The sequence below is a fragment of the Ipomoea triloba genome, chromosome 10, assembly GCF_003576645.1.
Source record: "Ipomoea triloba cultivar NCNSP0323 chromosome 10, ASM357664v1".
NCBI lineage: Eukaryota > Viridiplantae > Streptophyta > Magnoliopsida > Solanales > Convolvulaceae > Ipomoea > Ipomoea triloba.
In genome coordinates, this window is record NC_044925.1 from 28,518,060 (window position 1) to 28,537,602 (window position 19,543).

The window sequence follows — 19,543 nt, forward strand, 5'->3', positions numbered from 1 at the left end:
GCAGAAGTGGGCAACCCAGAGCACCAAAATCACATGGAATCTGAGACTACAAAGTATAAATGCATCAAACGTTGTTGATCATACATATGCTGTCTAAAAAATATAATCGTGCTAACAATGCTGCACTGGCAGAATCTAATAATGCATCAGTAATCGGACCATATTTTTGTAATACCATATTAAAATATATAGTAAGTACAAATCTAATTTAAAAAAATATGCAGAGATTCCAGCCTTTTCTGCTTCCCTTCAACCTCTTTCCATCTACTCTAACCACAAACATGCACAAATTCAGTCTGCTCTCGGACTACTGCCACTACTTGGTGCTTCTCGCTTTCCACTGTACTTCTGTTAGGTCAACAAAAGAAACCATTGTGACTTTTTCGAGTATTATAGAATCCAAAGTGAACATAGGCTGCCACAAATAACATTTAACATGCTATATGTTCTACCATTTTTAGCACAAAATGATACAATATCTTGAGCTTACCTGCTTTCCGATGTTAAATGGGATGTATTTATACTTGAGCATGTGCGAAATTTGGCGCTTCATTGTGAGGACGAAGAGAACAATCCAGTAGATCAATAATATTGGCCAAAACACGGGAACATCAAACAAGGAGAAGAAAGTCATGAGAAATGCCACAAAGAAAGCCTTTGTGATGGCATACCTGAACCACAAAAAGTAAGAACTTTATAAAACCATAGAAGAAGATTGGTAAATGGATTATGTCAATTACTCATGTTCCACTGACTCAGTAATCGAGTATCAATCTCACTGGCAGCTAGTTCAAAAATGGCATGTAAGGCACCAAACCAGCTACTTTTAATTAATTTAATAAGAAAGCAAGGGAGAAGTTGTAGTAATATTCTGCATTTCTAATCAATGTTAAGAAAAGCTGTTCAGGTACATGAACTTGCTTCAGCAAAGATTTTTACAAGTCATTATCCACCTGCGTTCAATAGTGAAAGTGTCCCCAAGGCCCAAACTAGTGAAGTGCAATCATTATTGTGTGGACCATGGTCCACACAGCTGTGTGGACCATACTTTTAAATAATGCACATTCAATATAAAAATAATGTACATTCAGTATAAAAATAATGTACATTATATTCAGGGGATGTACATTATTTGTGTACTGAATGTACATTATTTTTATAGTATAAAAATAATGTATATTCAGTACAAAAATAATGTACATTTAGTACATTAAAAATGTACATTTGATTATGGTCCACATAGCTGTGTGGACCATAATTTGCCAGTGAAGTGGTGTTTATGGTCAGCGCCTCACAACCAAAACAAGTAGATCCAGCAAACCGGAATTAGAACCTTAACAGTTAAAAGTTGGGGAGAATTACCAGAACTTGAATTCTGGGAGCCGGCGAATAAAAGGTTTAAATTCATCTGAACCTTTTGTAGGCAGCAGAGGACCATCTGAAGGGTCTAGTTCTGGGTCAACAAGAGGTGACAGAAAACCAATCAGCAAATTCAGTATGTAGATTCCCAAACCGTAGGTCACAATGTAGAACCCTTGGACATAAAAGACCCGCAAAGCATAAAGAGATGCAAAGCCAAAAGTTCCAATCCATCTATACAGAGCATAGGGTGTAGTTTTATCTAAATAAAACTGGAAAAGCTTTGAAAACTCATGCCTCCGCTGGTTCAGTGCTGCAGCCGTTGATGCAGCATCACCTCCAACACCCTCCATAAAAATGTGCCACAATCCTACATATTCCATATAACAAAGTAATTAGCATAGAAGTTTCGTCAAGCGCCCCAACTACCAAAAATAATAATAATAATAAAAGGACGTGACAACCAGGCATATAATTGTTGAGTGTGCTCCCACTCATTGCTATGGTAACCATGCATTTTAAACTCATACTCTTACAGAAAAATAGACACACTACAATTAGTTGGGGAGACAAAAAACCCCCAAATTAACTGTGTTAAACAAAAAGAGGATCCTGCCTAACAGATAAGCTGCAAAAGACACTCCATGTCTAATCCACAGTCAAAACAAACTACCCATATGCTAATAAACATGAACATGTAGTCCAATTATCTTTATTACAGCCTCCAAAATACAGAGCATAATAGACAATCAGCTCATAATCTGTGATTTACAATCACTATATGAATCACGCAATTGATAAACCTCACCTGCCCAAATTTCTAAAACAGACAACTACTAATGACAGGAAATGCTCCTTACTCCTTATCCAACTATCTTACACCCCATTCGTTCTCAGAATCATTAAGTTGGAAAAAAAAAAAAAAAAAAAAAACCTAGTTTAGAAAAGCAAAGAGAACCCTAATACACAAAAATCAACACGATCCAAAATAAGATCTATAGCTGAAATGATATCAGCTATATCACAAATCCAATCTCCATTCTATGTACTAGCACATTAGGGATTCAACAACGAATATAAAATAAACGATCTGTAAACATAGGCAACAAAAAAAATATAAAGTTAAACAATAAATGGTTCGTACGATGACGAAGAAGAACACGCACCTTGGTTCTGAGCAGCGAAGAATGAGGGAAGGTGTGATTGAAATGTATGGAGAATAGAGAGAACGGAGAAGACGAGCGGATCTGTTCGGTAAGAGTCTCCAAAGCTATCTGTTCAACTGTGTCTTAGCTTTCTTCTTTGGGAGAGCTGAGAAATTATTTTAAGGTAGAAAAGCTCAGGAAGTTAATTAAAAATCAATACTGCAACATTATGGATTTATGGGGTAAATATTATAAAATGTCATATATAATTTATCATATATAATTTTTTTAGTATAATTTATTTCTTTTACGTGATTTATTGTCACATGAACTTAAATAGTGATGCCAATTTTTTTTCTTAATACTAATTAAAAAAGAAACCAACAAAAGAAAATTCATATGTTTGATACGATTCCACTTCGGTTTCATAAGAGATTGTGAAAGTGGCACTTAAGTTTGGGTTAAACATATACTCATGAACTGCTTTTGTAGTAAAATTAGAGTCTTGGTTGAGTATCATACCATTTGAATTGTGATTTGTACCATTAAGCCAAGCTAGTTTGGGCAAAAATATAGATCAAGGTCATGCAAAGATTAAGAGGATCAAATAAGGACTAGTCAAGCACACAAGCATGGATGCAAAGGCGTGCATGCGCCATGTGCAACTTGTAGCTATTTTAGCAATGACTTTGCACAATGCATTGCGATCCTAGACATGCCTGTAGTTGTAGTACAGAGCCTCTATGTCACGTCTGAGCATACCGTCTAATGTGATGAGTGGGGGAACAAGCAAAATCCTTTTGTAGTGGTGGCCTAAACACGCCTCACGCATTAAAATTATTGTCAATGACGATTAACTGTCCATGAATGCTCATAAAATGTGGTTGAAATCAATCATAATAAATGTTTTTATTTTCTATTACAATTAATACCAAAAGTGTACAACCTACCCATGTCTCTTGCCAATAAATATTGACATTAATTAGAATTCCTTGAACCCACTTAGGCACTTATATGGTGAGTTTTGGCTTAAAAAACTATCAATACACACACGCATATATATAGTGTCCAGGGAAGAAAAGAGAATAACAAGAAAAACAATAAATTATCTAAATATTTTGAGAATTATTATATTAAAAAAAAAGAAGCTTATATGCATAATGATACATAGTATTGTTAGTGTTTATTCTATTAATATGATGCAAATCTATTGATATTGTCATCTTCATCCCACTCTACTCACTTTGTAATACTTTAGGACTAATCAAACTTGTCCAACCCCTTATGATCAACTACATTTCTAATATGTCTGATTATGTATTTGTATTACTTTATTATTAATAAGAAATTATAATATATTATTCATCTCTATCTATCTCACTATAACAATAACAAATTAAATACTTGAACTTTCACCCATGATTACTATCACCAACATTTGGCATGATTAATACAAGCAAAAATTAAAATTTAAATATAACATAATAATATTTTTGAATATTTTATTTTAGAGGCTAAAGTGCTAAACAAATGTAAGGATGCCAGCCAATGCAAAACTCATGACGTGGGCAAAGGCCAGCCAAGTAAGCACATGCGTGGCGTCAAACCTCTATGGTCAACAATTCAACATCACAATTGCATCATCCATATGAGCATTTTTTCTTTTTTGTCACTCAATTTATCAGTGTATACACATGAATAGTCCGAGCACTATTTTTTACCCCAAGGGAAAAAATAATTTACTCCTCTAAAGAAGGAAGATTTTTTTTTTGGGTCGAGAAAACGACAAAGCTAAAGATTACAACATTTTGGCTGCTATTTGACTATTCCTTTCGATGAACGCGAATATTGAGGTATATTTTTCGAACGGTTTGTACATTCTTTATACAACACAATAACATGGTCACCAGATTTGGTAAAAAAGATAAGATAAAAAGTAAAACAATAAAATAAATTATACTAACATTTAAAAATATCATATTATAAGAATATTAATACATGTTTGCTGGTTTACTCAATTGATGACAAATTATAAATATATTTTTGTTATTTTTTATTTAGAAAAGAAACAAGGATCAAATAGGTCACCAAATTACACACAAAACTGTAATTAGGCCATTGAACTCAAAAACAATGCAATTGGGTCCCTGAACTACACAAATCTATGCAAATTAACCCAAAGTGACTTGTTTGACTTGATCTTCCGGTTATCAACTTTAAAAATAATATTTTAAAATAATTTTAAATAAAATAATTAATTAAAATTAAATTTAAAATTTAAAATTTAAAATTAAAAAAGGACCCAATTGACTTGTTCCTGTTTTTTAATTTTAATTTTAATTTTAATTAATTAATTAATTTAAAATTATTTTAAAATATTATTTTTAAAATTGGTATGAATTTGTATGAATTTGTGTAGTTCAGAGACCCAATTGCATTGTTTTTGAGTTTGATGGCCTACTTGCAGTTTCGTGTGTAATTCGGTGGCCTATTTGACCTTTATTCCTTTGGAAAATATTATTGTATTCTTCCCCCAACGATTATTGTATTCTTAGTGTAGATATGGAAATTTTGCCAGAATTAAATTGACTAATAATATTAGATTGCATATTATTAGAACTTACACATCAATTAGTTTAATTACTTTGTTATGTTTTATGCCTATTAATTTAACTATTTGATAAAGATTTAGTCGAATTATATATATATATATATATATATATATATATATATATATATATATATTAGTTATGATAGAATCATGAACCTTGATGTAATTGTGGCATGGTTCATTTTGGATAATTCTTAGAGCATGTTTGATTGGATGGAAAAGTTTTTCTCAAGTTAAATTTTCATGTGTTTGGTTCATGAAAAAACTTTTTCCACATACAAATGTTTTCTTTAGTTTTGAGGAAAAAAAATTTCAGTGAGAGTGATGATATTTATTTATTTATTTTTGTGTTTCCACTTACAATATAAGATTGTAAAAAATTTCAAAATAATAATGTGTTACTATTTTATCGGAATTTAAGACATATCTTAACGAAATATACGCTAATTATATTGTTGGTAATTTGGTTATGTTAATATGAATTAATACAAAATAATTTAGAAAACTAAATAAGCAAATACTAAAAAATATTACGCAAGGTGAATACCTATCGAGCTTATCATTGCTAAAAATGATACATTGTGTCTTGGATATAAACTATAAAGTACGCTAAGTGTTCATCTTTTCTCGTTCTTATACTTCATAGGTTATTTATATAAAGTAAGTAATTAACACAACTATTCGACCATATGCCTATTGCCCAACAATTGACTTTGAGCCTCCTCAGCTCGGGCCAACAATGCCCTTGACCAAGTGTGGTGGTTCGAGATGAGTTGAGTTGGCGAGGAACGTATGATCATATAAAATGTAAAGTATTTAAGTGCTAATCTTTTCTCCTTTTTACATTTCTTATGTTATTTATGTAAAGTAAGTACTGAACACAACTATTTGATCATGAACATTGTCCAATAATTGACTTTGAGCCTTCTATAGCCAACAACGCCCCTAAATAAGTGCAGTTAACCACATTTTTTTCGTAAAAACGAGTTAAGCTAATAATGACATGATATTACAAAAGTAATTGAATCAATCACATATTTAAACTGAGTTAAATTGATGAGCGACAAGTTGAACCCACAAGCTATTATGAGATAAGTTTGATTGATCTAACATAAGCAAGTCATGTCAAATTATTATTAACAAGTGACAACATAAGTATTGAGTAATTATTGTCTAACTAAGCCACGTCGTTAAACAATGTCGGATTAAGGGCGCGAAACACAGCCTATTTGCCTGGGACTTCGGACGCCACCAACAGAATATTAAAAAAAAGTTAATTAATTTTTTTTAAAGCAAATGGAAAAAGAGAGTTCACGTGGGACCGGATATAAGTATCCTCCGCCACATGTTTATCTTCCAACACGTAAGAAAAAAAAACTGCAACCCATTTTCATTTCTCGGTCGTCTCTAACCTTTTCTCTCCCCCATCTCTCTCTCTCTCTCTCTCTCTCTCTCTCTCTCTCTCTCTCTCTCCTCACCGCCGCATAGGCCATCAGAAAATTCCGATCTGCATGTACGGCGCGGCGGAGATGAGCCCTCCGCCCTAGATGTGAGCTTCTAGTGGCGCGCGCAGCCTCGCCTCTTGCTCCTTTTTCGTCTTTCTCTCCCATCAACTTTTCATTGAGGATCAGAGGTACTGTCTAACGTTTCACTTCCAGTGAACACCTCCTGCTCCCTCTCTTTCTCTCTCTATATCTCTCTATATCTCTCTCTCCATAATATGTGTATCGTTACTGTTTTTCTGCAATTTTTGATTGGTTATTCACTAGAACTCGATCGTATTTTAGGTTGTGAATTTTAGATTTTAGTAATCATAATTTTGGAGTATATAGTGTGAGGTTTGTGAGATAAGGCCATAAGGGAGTTCAAATGGGGATTTTATTTTTATAATCTGTTATAATCAAAACCTGGAATCAATTCAGCCACTGCATATTTCGTAATTGCTGACACACTTTTTCCAGGTCAAAGGAATGAAGTTTTCATGAACATATGAAGGGAAAAGAGTAGTTGTAAGTGGGAAACAACCTCAAATTCCATTACATCATGTCGGAGAGCATAGCACAATCATATCAAGAGTGTGATGAGAGAACAGGGCAGTCTATGTATTCATTTCAATCTGTTTGGATATCACGATGGACAGGAACAGGTCAAAATGAAAAAGCACAAGCCCTTAGTTCTCCCAATCCTCTTGAGAGCAAGAAAATTAATGGTGGAACTAGACTGAATGAAGATGCGGTTGGAGTGGGGGATATGTCTAATAGTACTGAGAGTTTGAGAACAAGTTCAGGGAACATAAGAATTGAAAGCTCAGCTCATCACTCCCCCGCTATGTCCGCCCCCTCTAGAAATGGTTTATCTTCAAAAGATGGTCAAGAAACTCGTGGGTTTCTTACATTAAAGCCTCATCGTGATGCAAAGGTTGCTTCTGGTATGGCTATGGGTGCCACAAATGAGAGCTATCTGGGCTCAGGCTCGATGCTACCTGTGGCTCCTGCTGCAACTGCTATTTCATCCGGGAAGTATTATTCTGAGCCTGAAGCTTCACTCCGGAATCCTGCCAAAACTCATTTGTTTTTCAGAAATAGCGACACTGCTGCATCAATGCCTTCTCTGGATAATTGCAGGGAATCAGCTTCTCATATTTTGCCGTATAGATTTGATTATGGAAAATTTAAAGAGGATACCAGCCAGCCAGTGATGCCATTGCTAATGGGTAGATCTTCTAAAAGTCAACTACCAAATAGTGGGCTTAGAATGCTTGAAGGTGAACGTAACTATAACAGCCACTCGGAACCAGGAAATTCCATGAATGTGTCCGCCTCAAGCAACAGCCATCCACCAGAATTCCGTGGAGACTGGTTCCACAAGTTGCAGAGTGGTTCTCGTTCAGTGGTGTTCCGAAACAACTGCACTCCTTTTGAGGCAATTGAACCAAAGAAGGTACTTGATGATATTTGCGTGCCACAAGAGCTGCCGTGCTCTTTGCATGATGTGAAGACCATGAGAATATGCACTACTATGGATTCTGTTGTGGGATTAACAGGAGATTATCCTAGATTTTCTAAGACAACACGCAGTTTGTTAATCATGAAAAAAGCTGATGTGAACATTTGCAAACAGAATCAAACTGTTGGTACTTCAAGAACATATAATGAATTCAATGATTTCAACAACTTGTCTCCTTTTTTGGGTCAGAATCAGCAAGGTGTGAAGCTTCAACTTCTAGATAGCTCGACAGCTAGTGAGCATGAAGAAGATACTGGAAATGCTGAGCCTTCTGAAGTTGAAGCAAAGAACGAATCATCAGCTGAAACTGATACTATGGATATGGATGTCTTTCCAGGAAAGGCCCATCTTTTAGGTACATATATCTCTGTGTTTGATCTTCTGTTATTGACTAAAGCATACCATCTTATGTGTTGAATTTCTTTTCCATTGTGACTTTATCGGGTGTATTTAAAATTGCTGATGCACTATTGTGTATAAATACCTATAGCAGTTTGAACTCTAGGTATCTATAATGCATTAGTAATAATGCTGAACTAAAGCTTTCTATCTTGGTAATCTATACTACTACATCTTGTACTCTATTTAATGGATTTCTCTCATTTTGACTGTTGCAGATTCTAATTCTTCCCCATTAAAGAAGGTATGCTACCTTGCCCTGCCTTTTTACTGTTTTATTAACTGCTCTGTTGTTCCATAATATACCCTCCGGGCTAAACAACTGGTTTTTGGGATCAAAGAGTTCTTAACAAGAGCTAGCAAAGTCTATTGTGTCCTTTTCTTGCAGGCACCTGAAAGAGACCAATATTTACCCCAACTTGCAATTGGTTCCCCCATGGAAGTTGTTGGATCTGAAGGCATAAGGAATAGGCTACCTGATATGAACTTACAGCTTCCTGCTATACCAGTTGAAGCAACTCCAACACAACAACTGGAGCCGAGTTCAAAAACTCAAAGTTTGGATATGGATTCACTCCTGGCTCAAGCTGATCAGCCAAGTACTTCAAAACCTGATCTGTCTCCACTCAATCTTCTAGGACCAGAGCCAAGTAGCAGATGGGTGAAGCGTTTGAAACTGAGTAATCATGATGCTCTTGCTCTTGGTACAATGAGTTCAAACTCGAAAGAAGATTCATCTTATGAGAGGTACAGCTTCCGGGGAAAAACTACCCAAGGTGGCATAACTAGCTCTGGGCCAACGACTAGTAAAAATCAAGGTAAGGACTTGATAGCTCAGGATAATTGTGCAGGCATAACTGGGAATTCGGAGTCCTATTCTGCAGACAGAGAGCTATTAACATCACACTCCTGGATTCAGAGGTTGCTTCGAAATAGAGCTATCACCATGCAGAAGAAGCCTGAAGTTGTGGTTTGTGAGCCACGGAGCTCAAAATTGGTGGAACCTCCTGAGCAACTTGAGAAAAAACAGTTTCCCAGCATAGCTGCCATGGCATTAATGGGAAAGGCCATGAAGGGCTTCCAGCCATGTGAGTTCCAGAAGAAGGGTTCTTTTGTTGTTTGGAATACTAATGGCTCCTGAAAACACTTCCTATATGGTAATACACGCTGGTAGCGTTCTGCCACATGCTGCCCATGAGCAATGGTCCATAGCTGAATAACGCTGACCTGGGTCCATTTAGCGCTTGTATAATCAAGCAATCAGGTGAGCAATGGAGCTTGTATGACCTAATAGTTGCTCTTAGCAAGTATTTTCTTTAATCTTGGTTTTGGTTTCTTGTAATATGCTTGAATATGGTCATTGACTTTGTATTTGAGAAGCTTGATGAAAGTGCCAGCAAAACTTGTTTCTTGAACAGGGGCACTTGTCTGGCATCTCACTGTACGAGACCAATCGATTTTTACAGTAATGAGTGAGTTAATGGATGTTATACGTGAGTGAGACGACGATGAATACGGGATGTAGTGTCTCGAGATCCAAATGAACTGCACATTCAAGTGAACAGCCTCAGTTCTTGCTGGACTTTCATACACATTCTTCTCTCTTCAGCCATGTTAGGGAAGATGGAGAGTTTGCAGAGGCATCCAACCATGAAAACACCTATCAATTCAGTGGACTCTTTTTCTTATTTGCATCACATTCCTTTGTTTTCCTTAATAATGCACTATGGATGTGACTTCAAATAGTAATCTTTCATTATAGGGATTTACCTTGCATCAGCAGTTCTCATGACATGTATTTATTGTATACTTTATATGCCACTCTGCTTTTCCTTAAAACTGCAAATAGTTACAGTACATAGTATATTGCTAATACTACACATGTTTCTAAATTATACTAAGTTCTTTTACGTGGCAGACCTTGATTCATTTAGGAAAAAAAGTAACCCATAATTTTTATTCATCTCTTTCATTTTTATTTTCATCATTTCCATATTGCATGGTATCTTTTTAAAGCTTTAACTTCTCTCTGCCAATGTGTATGGTCAATTGGTCGGTACTATTGTCTGGAAATGATTTTTTTTTTTTGAACAAATTGTCTGGAAATGATTGATATTTTATTTCATGAGAATGTTTATCATATGGACATATTTAGAGAATTTCATTTTTTACTCTTTATTTTGTGAAGTCCTATATTCTCTTTTACAAATTTTTTATATAGATATTTTTTCTGAAACTCACATGATAAAAATATCTTATCTTTGTATGTTACATCAGAAAGTAAAAATAGGGGAATAAAATTTGAGAAAATCTTTACATATTTTATGGTATTTTTTAAAAGCATTAACTTCTCTCTATCAATGTGTATGGTCAATTGGTCGGTACTATTGTCTGGAAATGATTAATATAGTACTGCGTACTATCCTAGGTTTTTTCTTCCCTGTCTCCTTTTAGAGCAATTATTATGATAATTCATGTTTAGTCCTTGGCAAAGAGGGTTTTTTTTCCCCACTTTAAGTCCCTCAATTTAAAATTTGTACCATTTTAGTCCTTTCAACGAGTAGCGAATCCAATAAAAAATCACCTAAACTAGCATGGACTCAAACATTTGTTTGGCCGGAAAACTGAACGAATTGACTAAAAGGAACTAATAGTGAAAATATTAAGTAGAGAACTATAAGATGAAAATGCAACGAAAGTCAGAGACCAAAAGTAATTTCTGGGCATTTTTTTTAGCTTTGTCAACTAAAGCAAAAAAGAGAATAGATTATCCATTTTTCTACCACATATCCAAGTTTGGCACCAAGAAATGAAATTCTTTCTAAAAAATAATTTTCAAAATTTCATTTGAAATAATAGTTCTTCATTTAAAAAATATCTTTCCTAATTAGATATTGTAAGGACCCTAGTAGGGTCTTTTCACTGGAAAGGATCAAAAAAAGGGAAATGAAGTAAATCGGATTTTTTACAACTATCCAATACTTTTAATGAATGTTTGAATCGACCCTTGGTTCAGGTAAGGGAAAGGTAGCTAGTCTCATTTGACTACAGTAAAGAAAGAAAGCAAGGAAAGAAAGGCAACCTATACGTGAGACTTCTGTTTGAATAATAAGTAGAGTTCATAGAAGGTATGAAATTGCTCGACCCTAGCAAGGAAAGAAAGGCAACCTATACGTGAGATTTCTGTTTGAATAATAAGTAGAGTTCATAGAAGGTGAGATTTCTGTTTGAATAATAAGTAGAGTTCATAGAAGGTATGAAATTGCTCGACCAAAGGGAGAGGGGGGTGATGCTACATTTTATGAGTATAGCTCAGGCCTTTAGCTCCTGGATTATTCTTGATATAAATTTGGATAATTTTACAACCAAAAAGAAAGAGAAAACCATATATCTGACTTGCACTTGTACACTGGAAAGAATGCACAAAACCTGGTTTTCCGGAGATGAAAAACCTCAGCTATCCTAGATGGAAACATAATTCTCTGCATATGTTTCTCCAACCATGTTTGGCTGCTCTGCTCTCATTATATAACTATTCCATCTTTGATCACTGCTTTCTCCATTATAACCGGAATCCCGGACCTAATGTAGAACCCTTCCTCGGGCCGATCTGCTTCTTCAACTCCCTGAAAAACGACATCCATTAAATAACAAGCGTTTGCATTTTATTCGACTAACAATATGCGTGCAGGAATATAAACTCACGTCTTTGTTCGTGATAATGACATCTTTCCCTATCCTTACATTCTTGTCAATAATGCAGTTGCTGGAAAAATTCTAGTATTAGTAAAGCAAATATTATCAATTCAAGCCAACACGAAAACTATGATTAATGTTGTTGTTGAATTACCTAATTTTTGTGTTCTGTCCAATCCCTATTGGCACTTTTCCATCAGCCAGAAGAGATGCAATTTCGGATTCTGTTTCGTAATAATCTGCCCCCATCATTAACGTATCCTGAAAGGGCAATGAAATAGTAAACCGAGATTTCATAAAACCATCTTTGCAGTCCATTAGAATAGAACATCATTAGTTAAGAGAGACCGAGGTGGGAAATGTGCTAACCTTCAGCTCAACACCGAAATCTAACCGTGACCTCTCGCCAACAATCGAGTGTTCCACAATACACTCCCGCAAGAAACACCCGTGAGAGATTATCGCGTCTTTGATCTGCAACAACACATAACAGCGTTTAAGGTTCATGCCCTCGAGGCCTCGAATGAGTGTAGATCGTAGAAGACATTCCACTCAAGGGCTTACCTTGCAGTTATCAATTTTGGTTGGTGGTACGTTACTTGGAAGGCTAGGGGTTATAGTCGACGTCGATTCAGTATTTTGAGCATCTCTAATTCAAAACCGAGCATGAAACTTTGGTTTCATTCGGCTCCTTTATGGAAATGAGTAAATTACGAGATCTATGATCTGAACAAAATTCTCAAAAAATTCTACCCATAACATCTACGTCAGCTTTTGGTCTGAATACAGACAAAACGAAATAGCTTTCTAGATGATCCCTCTAGAATAAGGGTGATTATAACAACAATCTTTCTAGTTACTCCGTTCTTTATTTCGATTTATTTCATATTAAATATAATATTTATTTCATCTTCTTTACTTTAAATGTTATTTAATTATTAAATAACATATTTAAAATATTATTCTATTAAATTTAAGTGAATATTCTAAATAATATTCGTAAATTGGTGAAATATAAATATTATTAGTTATTAGACTAATTCTTTAATATTCTTAGGATCCTGAGGAAAAGTATTTTTTTCCACCGAGCTAAAACAATATGTTGATGTCTCTAGTAAACCAAAGGCATCGTTTCATAGCTATTTTGCTTCAATCTCTTTCCTACAAAATACAAAATTGAAGATTTAGTTACGGTTAGAAATTTGAAAAGAACTTTCTATCTTCAGCCATGGATCCCTTACTCATACTTATTCAATTGGAAGTTTTGATCCAATTCTAATAATTCTGTTTCGTTATTTCATAATCCAATTTTTCAATGTCTAACCGACTTTTGGATACAAATCACGAGAATGCGTATTTTCTCCGGAATTGGTCATTGAGAGAAAAAGGATTCAATCCTTTTTAGAAATAAAGTTTTTGATCGGCATACGAACCAAGCCGAAGGATCCTTTAACTGTATAAAGGGGTATTAAAACGAATCACACTTTTACCACTAAACTATACCCGCTACAATCCGATTATTGTATACAAATATACCTTTTGTCGAACAGGGGAATTTTGATACTCAAAATAGGGTCATCACAAAATCGTTTTTCGTGGGGAGAGTCAAATTCAATTTGAATATATTTGAATATTAAGAACATTCAATAGAATCAATAGAATATAATTCTAATATAATATAGAATAATAAATAATATAAGAACTAATAAACATTTTTTTATTTCTAACTCTTTATTTAGAATTCGTTGGAACAAAAAAAGGCCCGGCTGAGTACTGACCAGGCCATGAGAATAAGAAGAGCCTTTCGAACAAAACCAACGCAAAGAAAAGAGGACCTCTTTAGCCTTCTTTCTTTTTTCTATTTTGGTTCTTTCAGGCTCTTCCTTATACCCCCTTTTTTTTTAATAAACGAAATTGATAATTTTTACAATTACAATATAATATATTTAATATTATATTAAAAAATCTAATTAGAATTAAAGAAGAAGAAAGATTCCTTAGTTTATGTGTAATGTAGCATAGGAATTATCAAGTTGAATTTGGAGAGATGGCTGAGTGGACTAAAGCGGCGGATTGCTAATCCGTTGTACGGGTTATTCGTACCGAGGGTTCGAATCCCTCTCTTTCCATTTTCGCGGATGATTTTATTTATTTTTTTTTTCAATTTTCGCAATCCCTTGGTTCTTATTCTTAGTTTCGTAGTTAAATGTGTGTACTAGATAAAATCACAAGAAAGTTGAAAAATAAAAACTCTTTTTAGTTTAGTCTTATTCTTCACGTCCAGGATTACGCCCTGGATCATTAGATAGGAACCCAAAGATGAAGAGAGAAACAAAAAATATCACTACTGTGTACACAAAGAGTTTGAGAGTAAGCATTACAAATCTCCAAGATTTTTTCTTTTTTTTTTTTATAAAAAAGAGAATAGATTATCCATTTTTCTACCACATATCCAAGTTTGGCACCAAGAAATGAAATTCTTTCTAAAAAATAATTTTCAAAATTTCATTTGAAATAATAGTTCTTCATTTAAAAAATATCTTTCCTAATTAGATATTGTAAGGACCCTAGTAGGGTCTTTTCACTGGAAAGGATCAAAAAAAGGGAAATGAAGTAAATCGGATTTTTTACAACTATCCAATACTTTTAATGAATGTTTGAATCGACCCTTGGTTCAGGTAAGGGAAAGGTAGCTAGTCTCATTTGACTACAGTAAAGAAAGAAAGCAAGGAAAGAAAGGCAACCTATACGTGAGACTTCTGTTTGAATAATAAGTAGAGTTCATAGAAGGTATGAAATTGCTCGACCCTAGCAAGGAAAGAAAGGCAACCTATACGTGAGATTTCTGTTTGAATAATAAGTAGAGTTCATAGAAGGTGAGATTTCTGTTTGAATAATAAGTAGAGTTCATAGAAGGTATGAAATTGCTCGACCAAAGGGAGAGGGGGGTGATGCTACATTTTATGAGTATAGCTCAGGCCTTTAGCTCCTGGATTATTCTTGATATAAATTTGGATAATTTTACAACCAAAAAGAAAGAGAAAACCATATATCTGACTTGCACTTGTACACTGGAAAGAATGCACAAAACCTGGTTTTCCGGAGATGAAAAACCTCAGCTATCCTAGATGGAAACATAATTCTCTGCATATGTTTCTCCAACCATGTTTGGCTGCTCTGCTCTCATTATATAACTATTCCATCTTTGATCACTGCTTTCTCCATTATAACCGGAATCCCGGACCTAATGTAGAACCCTTCCTCGGGCCGATCTGCTTCTTCAACTCCCTGAAAAACGACATCCATTAAATAACAAGCGTTTGCATTTTATTCGACTAACAATATGCGTGCAGGAATATAAACTCACGTCTTTGTTCGTGATAATGACATCTTTCCCTATCCTTACATTCTTGTCAATAATGCAGTTGCTGGAAAAATTCTAGTATTAGTAAAGCAAATATTATCAATTCAAGCCAACACGAAAACTATGATTAATGTTGTTGTTGAATTACCTAATTTTTGTGTTCTGTCCAATCCCTATTGGCACTTTTCCATCAGCCAGAAGAGATGCAATTTCGGATTCTGTTTCGTAATAATCTGCCCCCATCATTAACGTATCCTGAAAGGGCAATGAAATAGTAAACCGAGATTTCATAAAACCATCTTTGCAGTCCATTAGAATAGAACATCATTAGTTAAGAGAGACCGAGGTGGGAAATGTGCTAACCTTCAGCTCAACACCGAAATCTAACCGTGACCTCTCGCCAACAATCGAGTGTTCCACAATACACTCCCGCAAGAAACACCCGTGAGAGATTATCGCGTCTTTGATCTGCAACAACACATAACAGCGTTTAAGGTTCATGCCCTCGAGGCCTCGAATGAGTGTAGATCGTAGAAGACATTCCACTCAAGGGCTTACCTTGCAGTTATCAATTTTGGTTGGTGGTAGGAATCGAGGAGACGTATAGAAAGGCGTCTTTGGATCATAGAATTCGAACTTTGGAAACTGCAACAAACAACCATTTACTTATGTTCACAACTCACAAGCATATATTCCATAATTATGTTCCATAATTTATAGCAAAAGCATATTAAACGAGAAAATGGAGAAAACCTCTTCAGCGAGGGCCAAGTTAGCATCGTAGAAAGTTTTTATTGTTCCAATGTCTTCCCAGTAGTCTTTGAAGAAGTAAGCCTGCACAAATATACTACCAATTCGTAAAATGAAGGATACAAGTAAATATGGATATGACTATATGAGTCGAACGATGTTTCCTACTTGAACATTGTGCTCTGTGATAACTGCGGGAATGATTTCAGAGCCAAAGTCATTGGCGGTGGGATATATCCAACGTAGGAGATTCAACAAAAGATCTCTCCTAAATACATATAACCCCATCGAAGCAATATAAGGATTTCTCTTGGCATCTTCGGGAGACAATCCCAGGCGAGTAGTATCTACTTGCTACAATACAATTGAACGAATATAAAATCAATTAAGTATCCCTCAAAAGGGTAACCTGAAGAATAAAGGATTCAAGGTGTTGTGTGCCTACCATTGCTTCTAGATCAGCACCTTTCGGTTTTTCTTGAAACTGGACAACTTTGCCTCTGTGGTCAATTTTCACCAGCCCAAAGTCTACTGCTCGGCTGAAAAGTAAAAACCCAATTTGATAGACAATACAAAACAAACACGAGAATTGGAAAAAAGGCTACTGATTTCCTCCTAATGGAACTTCATAGATGAGATATTTATCTCTCCCCTCTTGTTAATTCCAGTGCAATATTTGCAATATTGAAAGTAAAGTTATGAACTTTACGAGTCTCGAAACAATAAACTTCTAATCTAGCTACTAGAAATCTATCATCTCAGCTGTAAGCCTGTAAGTTTCATACCTATCCCCAACAGGTGCGCAAGAAAGAGTAACATCAGAATTGCGGTCAAGGTGGTTCTGTTAGAGAAATGAAAAAGAAATGTCAATTAGCCCTTTACAGTATCGAATAGGAAACTGCCTACTTCATAATTTGAAATCAAGAAACCTGAACCAAGTCCATGTAATCCATTCGGTAAAGCTGATCGCCAGACAGAATAAGTATATTCTCTATGTCCTTATTCTTCGCATCCTGCAAGAATTAGTTGCAATTCTATGGATGAAATATATCCTTATAACTGTGTTAAACATTAACATTTAAAAAAAAAAAACAAAAAAATCATATGAAATAAAGTTTTAGATGCAGCACCTCAAATACCCATGTAAATTTCCTAACAGCATCTGCAGGTCCTTGAAACCATTTCATCCCTGTTTCTCCCGATGTCTGAGTTGCTGCTAAAACCTATAAACACACACACGTTTGTCACTCAATTGCTAAACAATAAAAATCGTATGGTATAAATTCCTTGTTTTCATCTTCTCCAATAAAGAAAAAATTTCATTTCTTGTTAACCATACATTATTATTGTATGTATACTAAACCTTAACCAACACAACTACAGTTTCTATTCTAGGTTGCAGAGAGCAATTATAGCTACTGGTTCCAACCTCGACAAATCCATCTCCAAAGCTCACACCATTGCCAAAGTAGGTACGGGCGATGTGGCGGTTGAGAGAGGCGGAATTGAATTGAGTCAACACGAAGATCTTGTTAATTCCACTGTTGATGCAGTTGCTCATCGGGATGTCTATCATCCTATAGCATCCTCCAACGGGAACCTGCAGATCACACCCCTAACAAAATCAGTTCTTTGAAACAGCAATACACAAGCAAACCATGTTTTTTTTCACTTGATCCATTTAATACACAATTAGTTATACCATCATAATTATAAAAAAGTATTAAAATGCACAATCAGGCCTTACAAGATGCATAATCGTAATTACAGAAATGCTTGTTTTCAAGTGCACAATCAATTATCCGTAAATACACAATCAGACATTACAAGATACACACAATATGTAGTTCGAAATTCAAACAAGAGTAATTCTCATTTGATCCCTATATATATATATATATATATATATATAAAGAAGCAAGATCAGCACAGTAAGAAAATCCTTACAGCAGGTGTTGCAGCTCTGTTGGTAAGTGGAAATAGTTGTGTCCCTGCACCCCCTCCCAGTATGATTGCAGCCACATTTTTAGGGTTTGCCCTGACTCTCTCCAGTCTTGGAGCTTCTACAGTCTAAATCACAAATTCATTCAACAAACACAGCAAATCACAAGATCAAGAATTTCTCCAAGGGCAAACAAACACTGACTTGAAGAAGAATGCATCACCATTAATATAAACAGGCTAGAACACCAAAAACCACAACCAAAACTGATCAAACTTACCAGAGTCTCTTTCCCAGTTTCTCTAGTGAGAACAGAGAAAGCAACCCCAGGCTTAATCTTCCTTCCATTTCTTTCAAGTTTCAAACTTTTTCCAAACTGGTTCACCAAAACACTATTCTTTAGCATCCTCTTCCCCCATAACTCACTCTCCCTTGGCAAGTGAGTGGTGGATTTCAAAGTTGCACAATAGGCATCCATCACAGTTCACTCTCTATAACATCCAACCAAGAAATTACACCTCCCAGTTTATGCTAATTTTTTTCTAAACAAATGAAAACCAGAACGTTAAAATGAAGCAAATTTTTTGCTAAACCGAGTAAAGTAGAGTCAACAGAACACTAACCTAAGCAACCAAGAAAAGTATAAACTACACAGAGTATAGTACCAAAGCTAGCATATACGAAGCTATATACAGTAAAAAAAATATTAAATCATGAAATCATGTTCCAGTAGCCCCAAGATAAAGTTTTGGAAAGATCTTGTACGAGAATAGAGGGACAAGACTTGATTTTTTATAAAAGCCCAGATCATAGGAATTAGCAATGAGCAATAAAGTAAAATTTCCTAGTTACCCGAACTGAGAATCAAGGAAAAAAAGTTGTTTTTTTTTCTTGGGACTGATCAAAGTGCGTGAATGGAAGGTGACAATGGCGGTGGTGGGTGAGTTTCTCACGGGAAATGTTACTGCTTTGGTGTATATAGTTTCCCCTTACTGGCAAAAGTACTCCATAATCATAATGACTAGAAATCTGATAGAGTGATAGTGATCTTCTCTCTCTCTCTCTCTCTAGAGACTGATACTTTCTTTATACTCCGATCCCAATACCGCTAAAATGGCTCTTCTATAAACTTTAATGCCACGTTACTAGGCTTCTTCAGAGATTTGGACAGCCAAGGCCGTTAAAGCCGAACACGTGTCACTTCATGCAATACAAAAAAAACAAAAATATATATAGTGTATAACGCGGAGTAGTTATACAGTACAGTAGAG

General features: G+C 35.2%; 4 protein-coding genes and 1 non-coding gene across 8 annotated transcripts; 2 read left to right on the forward strand and 3 right to left on the reverse strand.

Moving 5' to 3' along the window:
- Positions 1-29: 29 nt before the first annotated feature.
- On the reverse strand, positions 30-2,692 carry LOC116031420 (protein RER1B-like). Its single transcript, XM_031273623.1, has 4 exons — positions 2,526-2,692; positions 1,363-1,729; positions 491-671; positions 30-348 (listed from the first exon to the last, which is right to left on the reverse strand). Exons 2-4 carry the CDS (start codon positions 1,710-1,712, stop codon positions 292-294), a joined length of 588 nt encoding a protein of 195 aa, XP_031129483.1. The 5' UTR covers positions 1,713-1,729; positions 2,526-2,692; the 3' UTR covers positions 30-291.
- A 3,809-nt stretch (positions 2,693-6,501) lies between these two features.
- LOC116032101 lies at positions 6,502-10,415 on the forward strand. 3 transcript variants are annotated; one of them, XR_004100720.1, is made up of 5 exons: positions 6,502-6,748; positions 7,077-8,476; positions 8,739-8,764; positions 8,909-9,784; positions 9,939-10,415. XR_004100720.1 is itself a non-coding variant. In XM_031274504.1 (5 exons), exons 2-5 carry the CDS (start codon positions 7,159-7,161, stop codon positions 9,659-9,661), a joined length of 1,842 nt encoding a protein of 613 aa, XP_031130364.1. In that variant the 5' UTR covers positions 6,502-6,748; positions 7,077-7,158; the 3' UTR covers positions 9,662-10,412. The 3 variants fall into 3 exon arrangements, 2 of the variants coding, with proteins under 2 accessions (XP_031130364.1, XP_031130363.1); XM_031274504.1 differs by having other exon boundaries at positions 7,077-8,055; positions 8,311-8,476; positions 8,909-10,412; XM_031274503.1 differs by having other exon boundaries at positions 8,909-10,412.
- Positions 10,416-11,724: 1,309 nt separating this feature from the next.
- Positions 11,725-13,446, reverse strand: LOC116033438 (glucose-1-phosphate adenylyltransferase large subunit 1-like). Its single transcript, XM_031276179.1, has 6 exons — positions 13,430-13,446; positions 12,781-12,865; positions 12,586-12,690; positions 12,371-12,477; positions 12,226-12,286; positions 11,725-12,146 (listed from the first exon to the last, which is right to left on the reverse strand). The coding sequence occupies exons 1-6, from the start codon at positions 13,444-13,446 to the stop codon at positions 12,045-12,047; spliced, it is 477 nt and encodes a 158-aa protein (XP_031132039.1). The 3' UTR covers positions 11,725-12,044.
- An 811-nt stretch (positions 13,447-14,257) lies between these two features.
- TRNAS-GCU lies at positions 14,258-14,345 on the forward strand. Its single transcript has one exon. It is a non-coding gene; the product is annotated as a tRNA-Ser (tRNA).
- A 737-nt stretch (positions 14,346-15,082) lies between these two features.
- LOC116032187 (glucose-1-phosphate adenylyltransferase large subunit 1-like) lies at positions 15,083-19,355 on the reverse strand. Of its 2 annotated transcripts, none has more exons than XM_031274634.1 (15): positions 19,125-19,355; positions 18,553-18,814; positions 18,278-18,400; positions 17,760-17,930; positions 17,461-17,553; positions 17,260-17,343; positions 17,116-17,171; positions 16,776-16,869; positions 16,499-16,684; positions 16,334-16,414; positions 16,139-16,225; positions 15,944-16,048; positions 15,729-15,835; positions 15,584-15,644; positions 15,083-15,504 (listed from the first exon to the last, which is right to left on the reverse strand). In XM_031274634.1, the coding sequence occupies exons 2-15, from the start codon at positions 18,748-18,750 to the stop codon at positions 15,403-15,405; spliced, it is 1,548 nt and encodes a 515-aa protein (XP_031130494.1). In that variant the 5' UTR covers positions 18,751-18,814; positions 19,125-19,355; the 3' UTR covers positions 15,083-15,402. The 2 variants fall into 2 exon arrangements, with proteins under 2 accessions (XP_031130494.1, XP_031130495.1); XM_031274635.1 differs by lacking the exon at positions 19,125-19,355 and adding an exon at positions 18,896-19,082.
- Between the last annotated feature and the right edge of the window lie 188 nt (positions 19,356-19,543).

Coding starts and splice junctions, on each gene's coding strand:
- LOC116031420 (XM_031273623.1), bottom strand. CDS start 1,712: ATGGAGGGTGTTGGAGGTGATGCTGCATCAACGGCTGCAGCACTGAAC. Junction 672..1,362: donor CTCCCAGAATTCAAGTTCTG/GTAATTCTCCCC, acceptor TTTGTGGTTCAG/GTATGCCATCACAAAGGCTT. Junction 349..490: donor CATTTAACATCGGAAAGCAG/GTAAGCTCAAGA, acceptor TTGACCTAACAG/AAGTACAGTGGAAAGCGAGA.
- LOC116032101 (XM_031274503.1), top strand. CDS start 7,159: ATGTCGGAGAGCATAGCACAATCATATCAAGAGTGTGATGAGAGAACA. Junction 8,477..8,738: donor AGGAAAGGCCCATCTTTTAG/GTACATATATCT, acceptor TGACTGTTGCAG/ATTCTAATTCTTCCCCATTA. Junction 8,765..8,908: donor ATTCTTCCCCATTAAAGAAG/GTATGCTACCTT, acceptor CTTTTCTTGCAG/GCACCTGAAAGAGACCAATA.
- LOC116033438 (XM_031276179.1), bottom strand. Junction 12,287..12,370: donor GGACAGAACACAAAAATTAG/GTAATTCAACAA, acceptor GAATTTTTCCAG/CAACTGCATTATTGACAAGA. Junction 12,147..12,225: donor TCATTATCACGAACAAAGAC/GTGAGTTTATAT, acceptor GTCGTTTTTCAG/GGAGTTGAAGAAGCAGATCG.
- LOC116032187 (XM_031274634.1), bottom strand. CDS start 18,750: ATGGATGCCTATTGTGCAACTTTGAAATCCACCACTCACTTGCCAAGG. Junction 17,172..17,259: donor ATTACATGGACTTGGTTCAG/GTTTCTTGATTT, acceptor TTTCTCTAACAG/AACCACCTTGACCGCAATTC. Junction 16,226..16,333: donor ACTTGGCCCTCGCTGAAGAG/GTTTTCTCCATT, acceptor TGTTTGTTGCAG/TTTCCAAAGTTCGAATTCTA.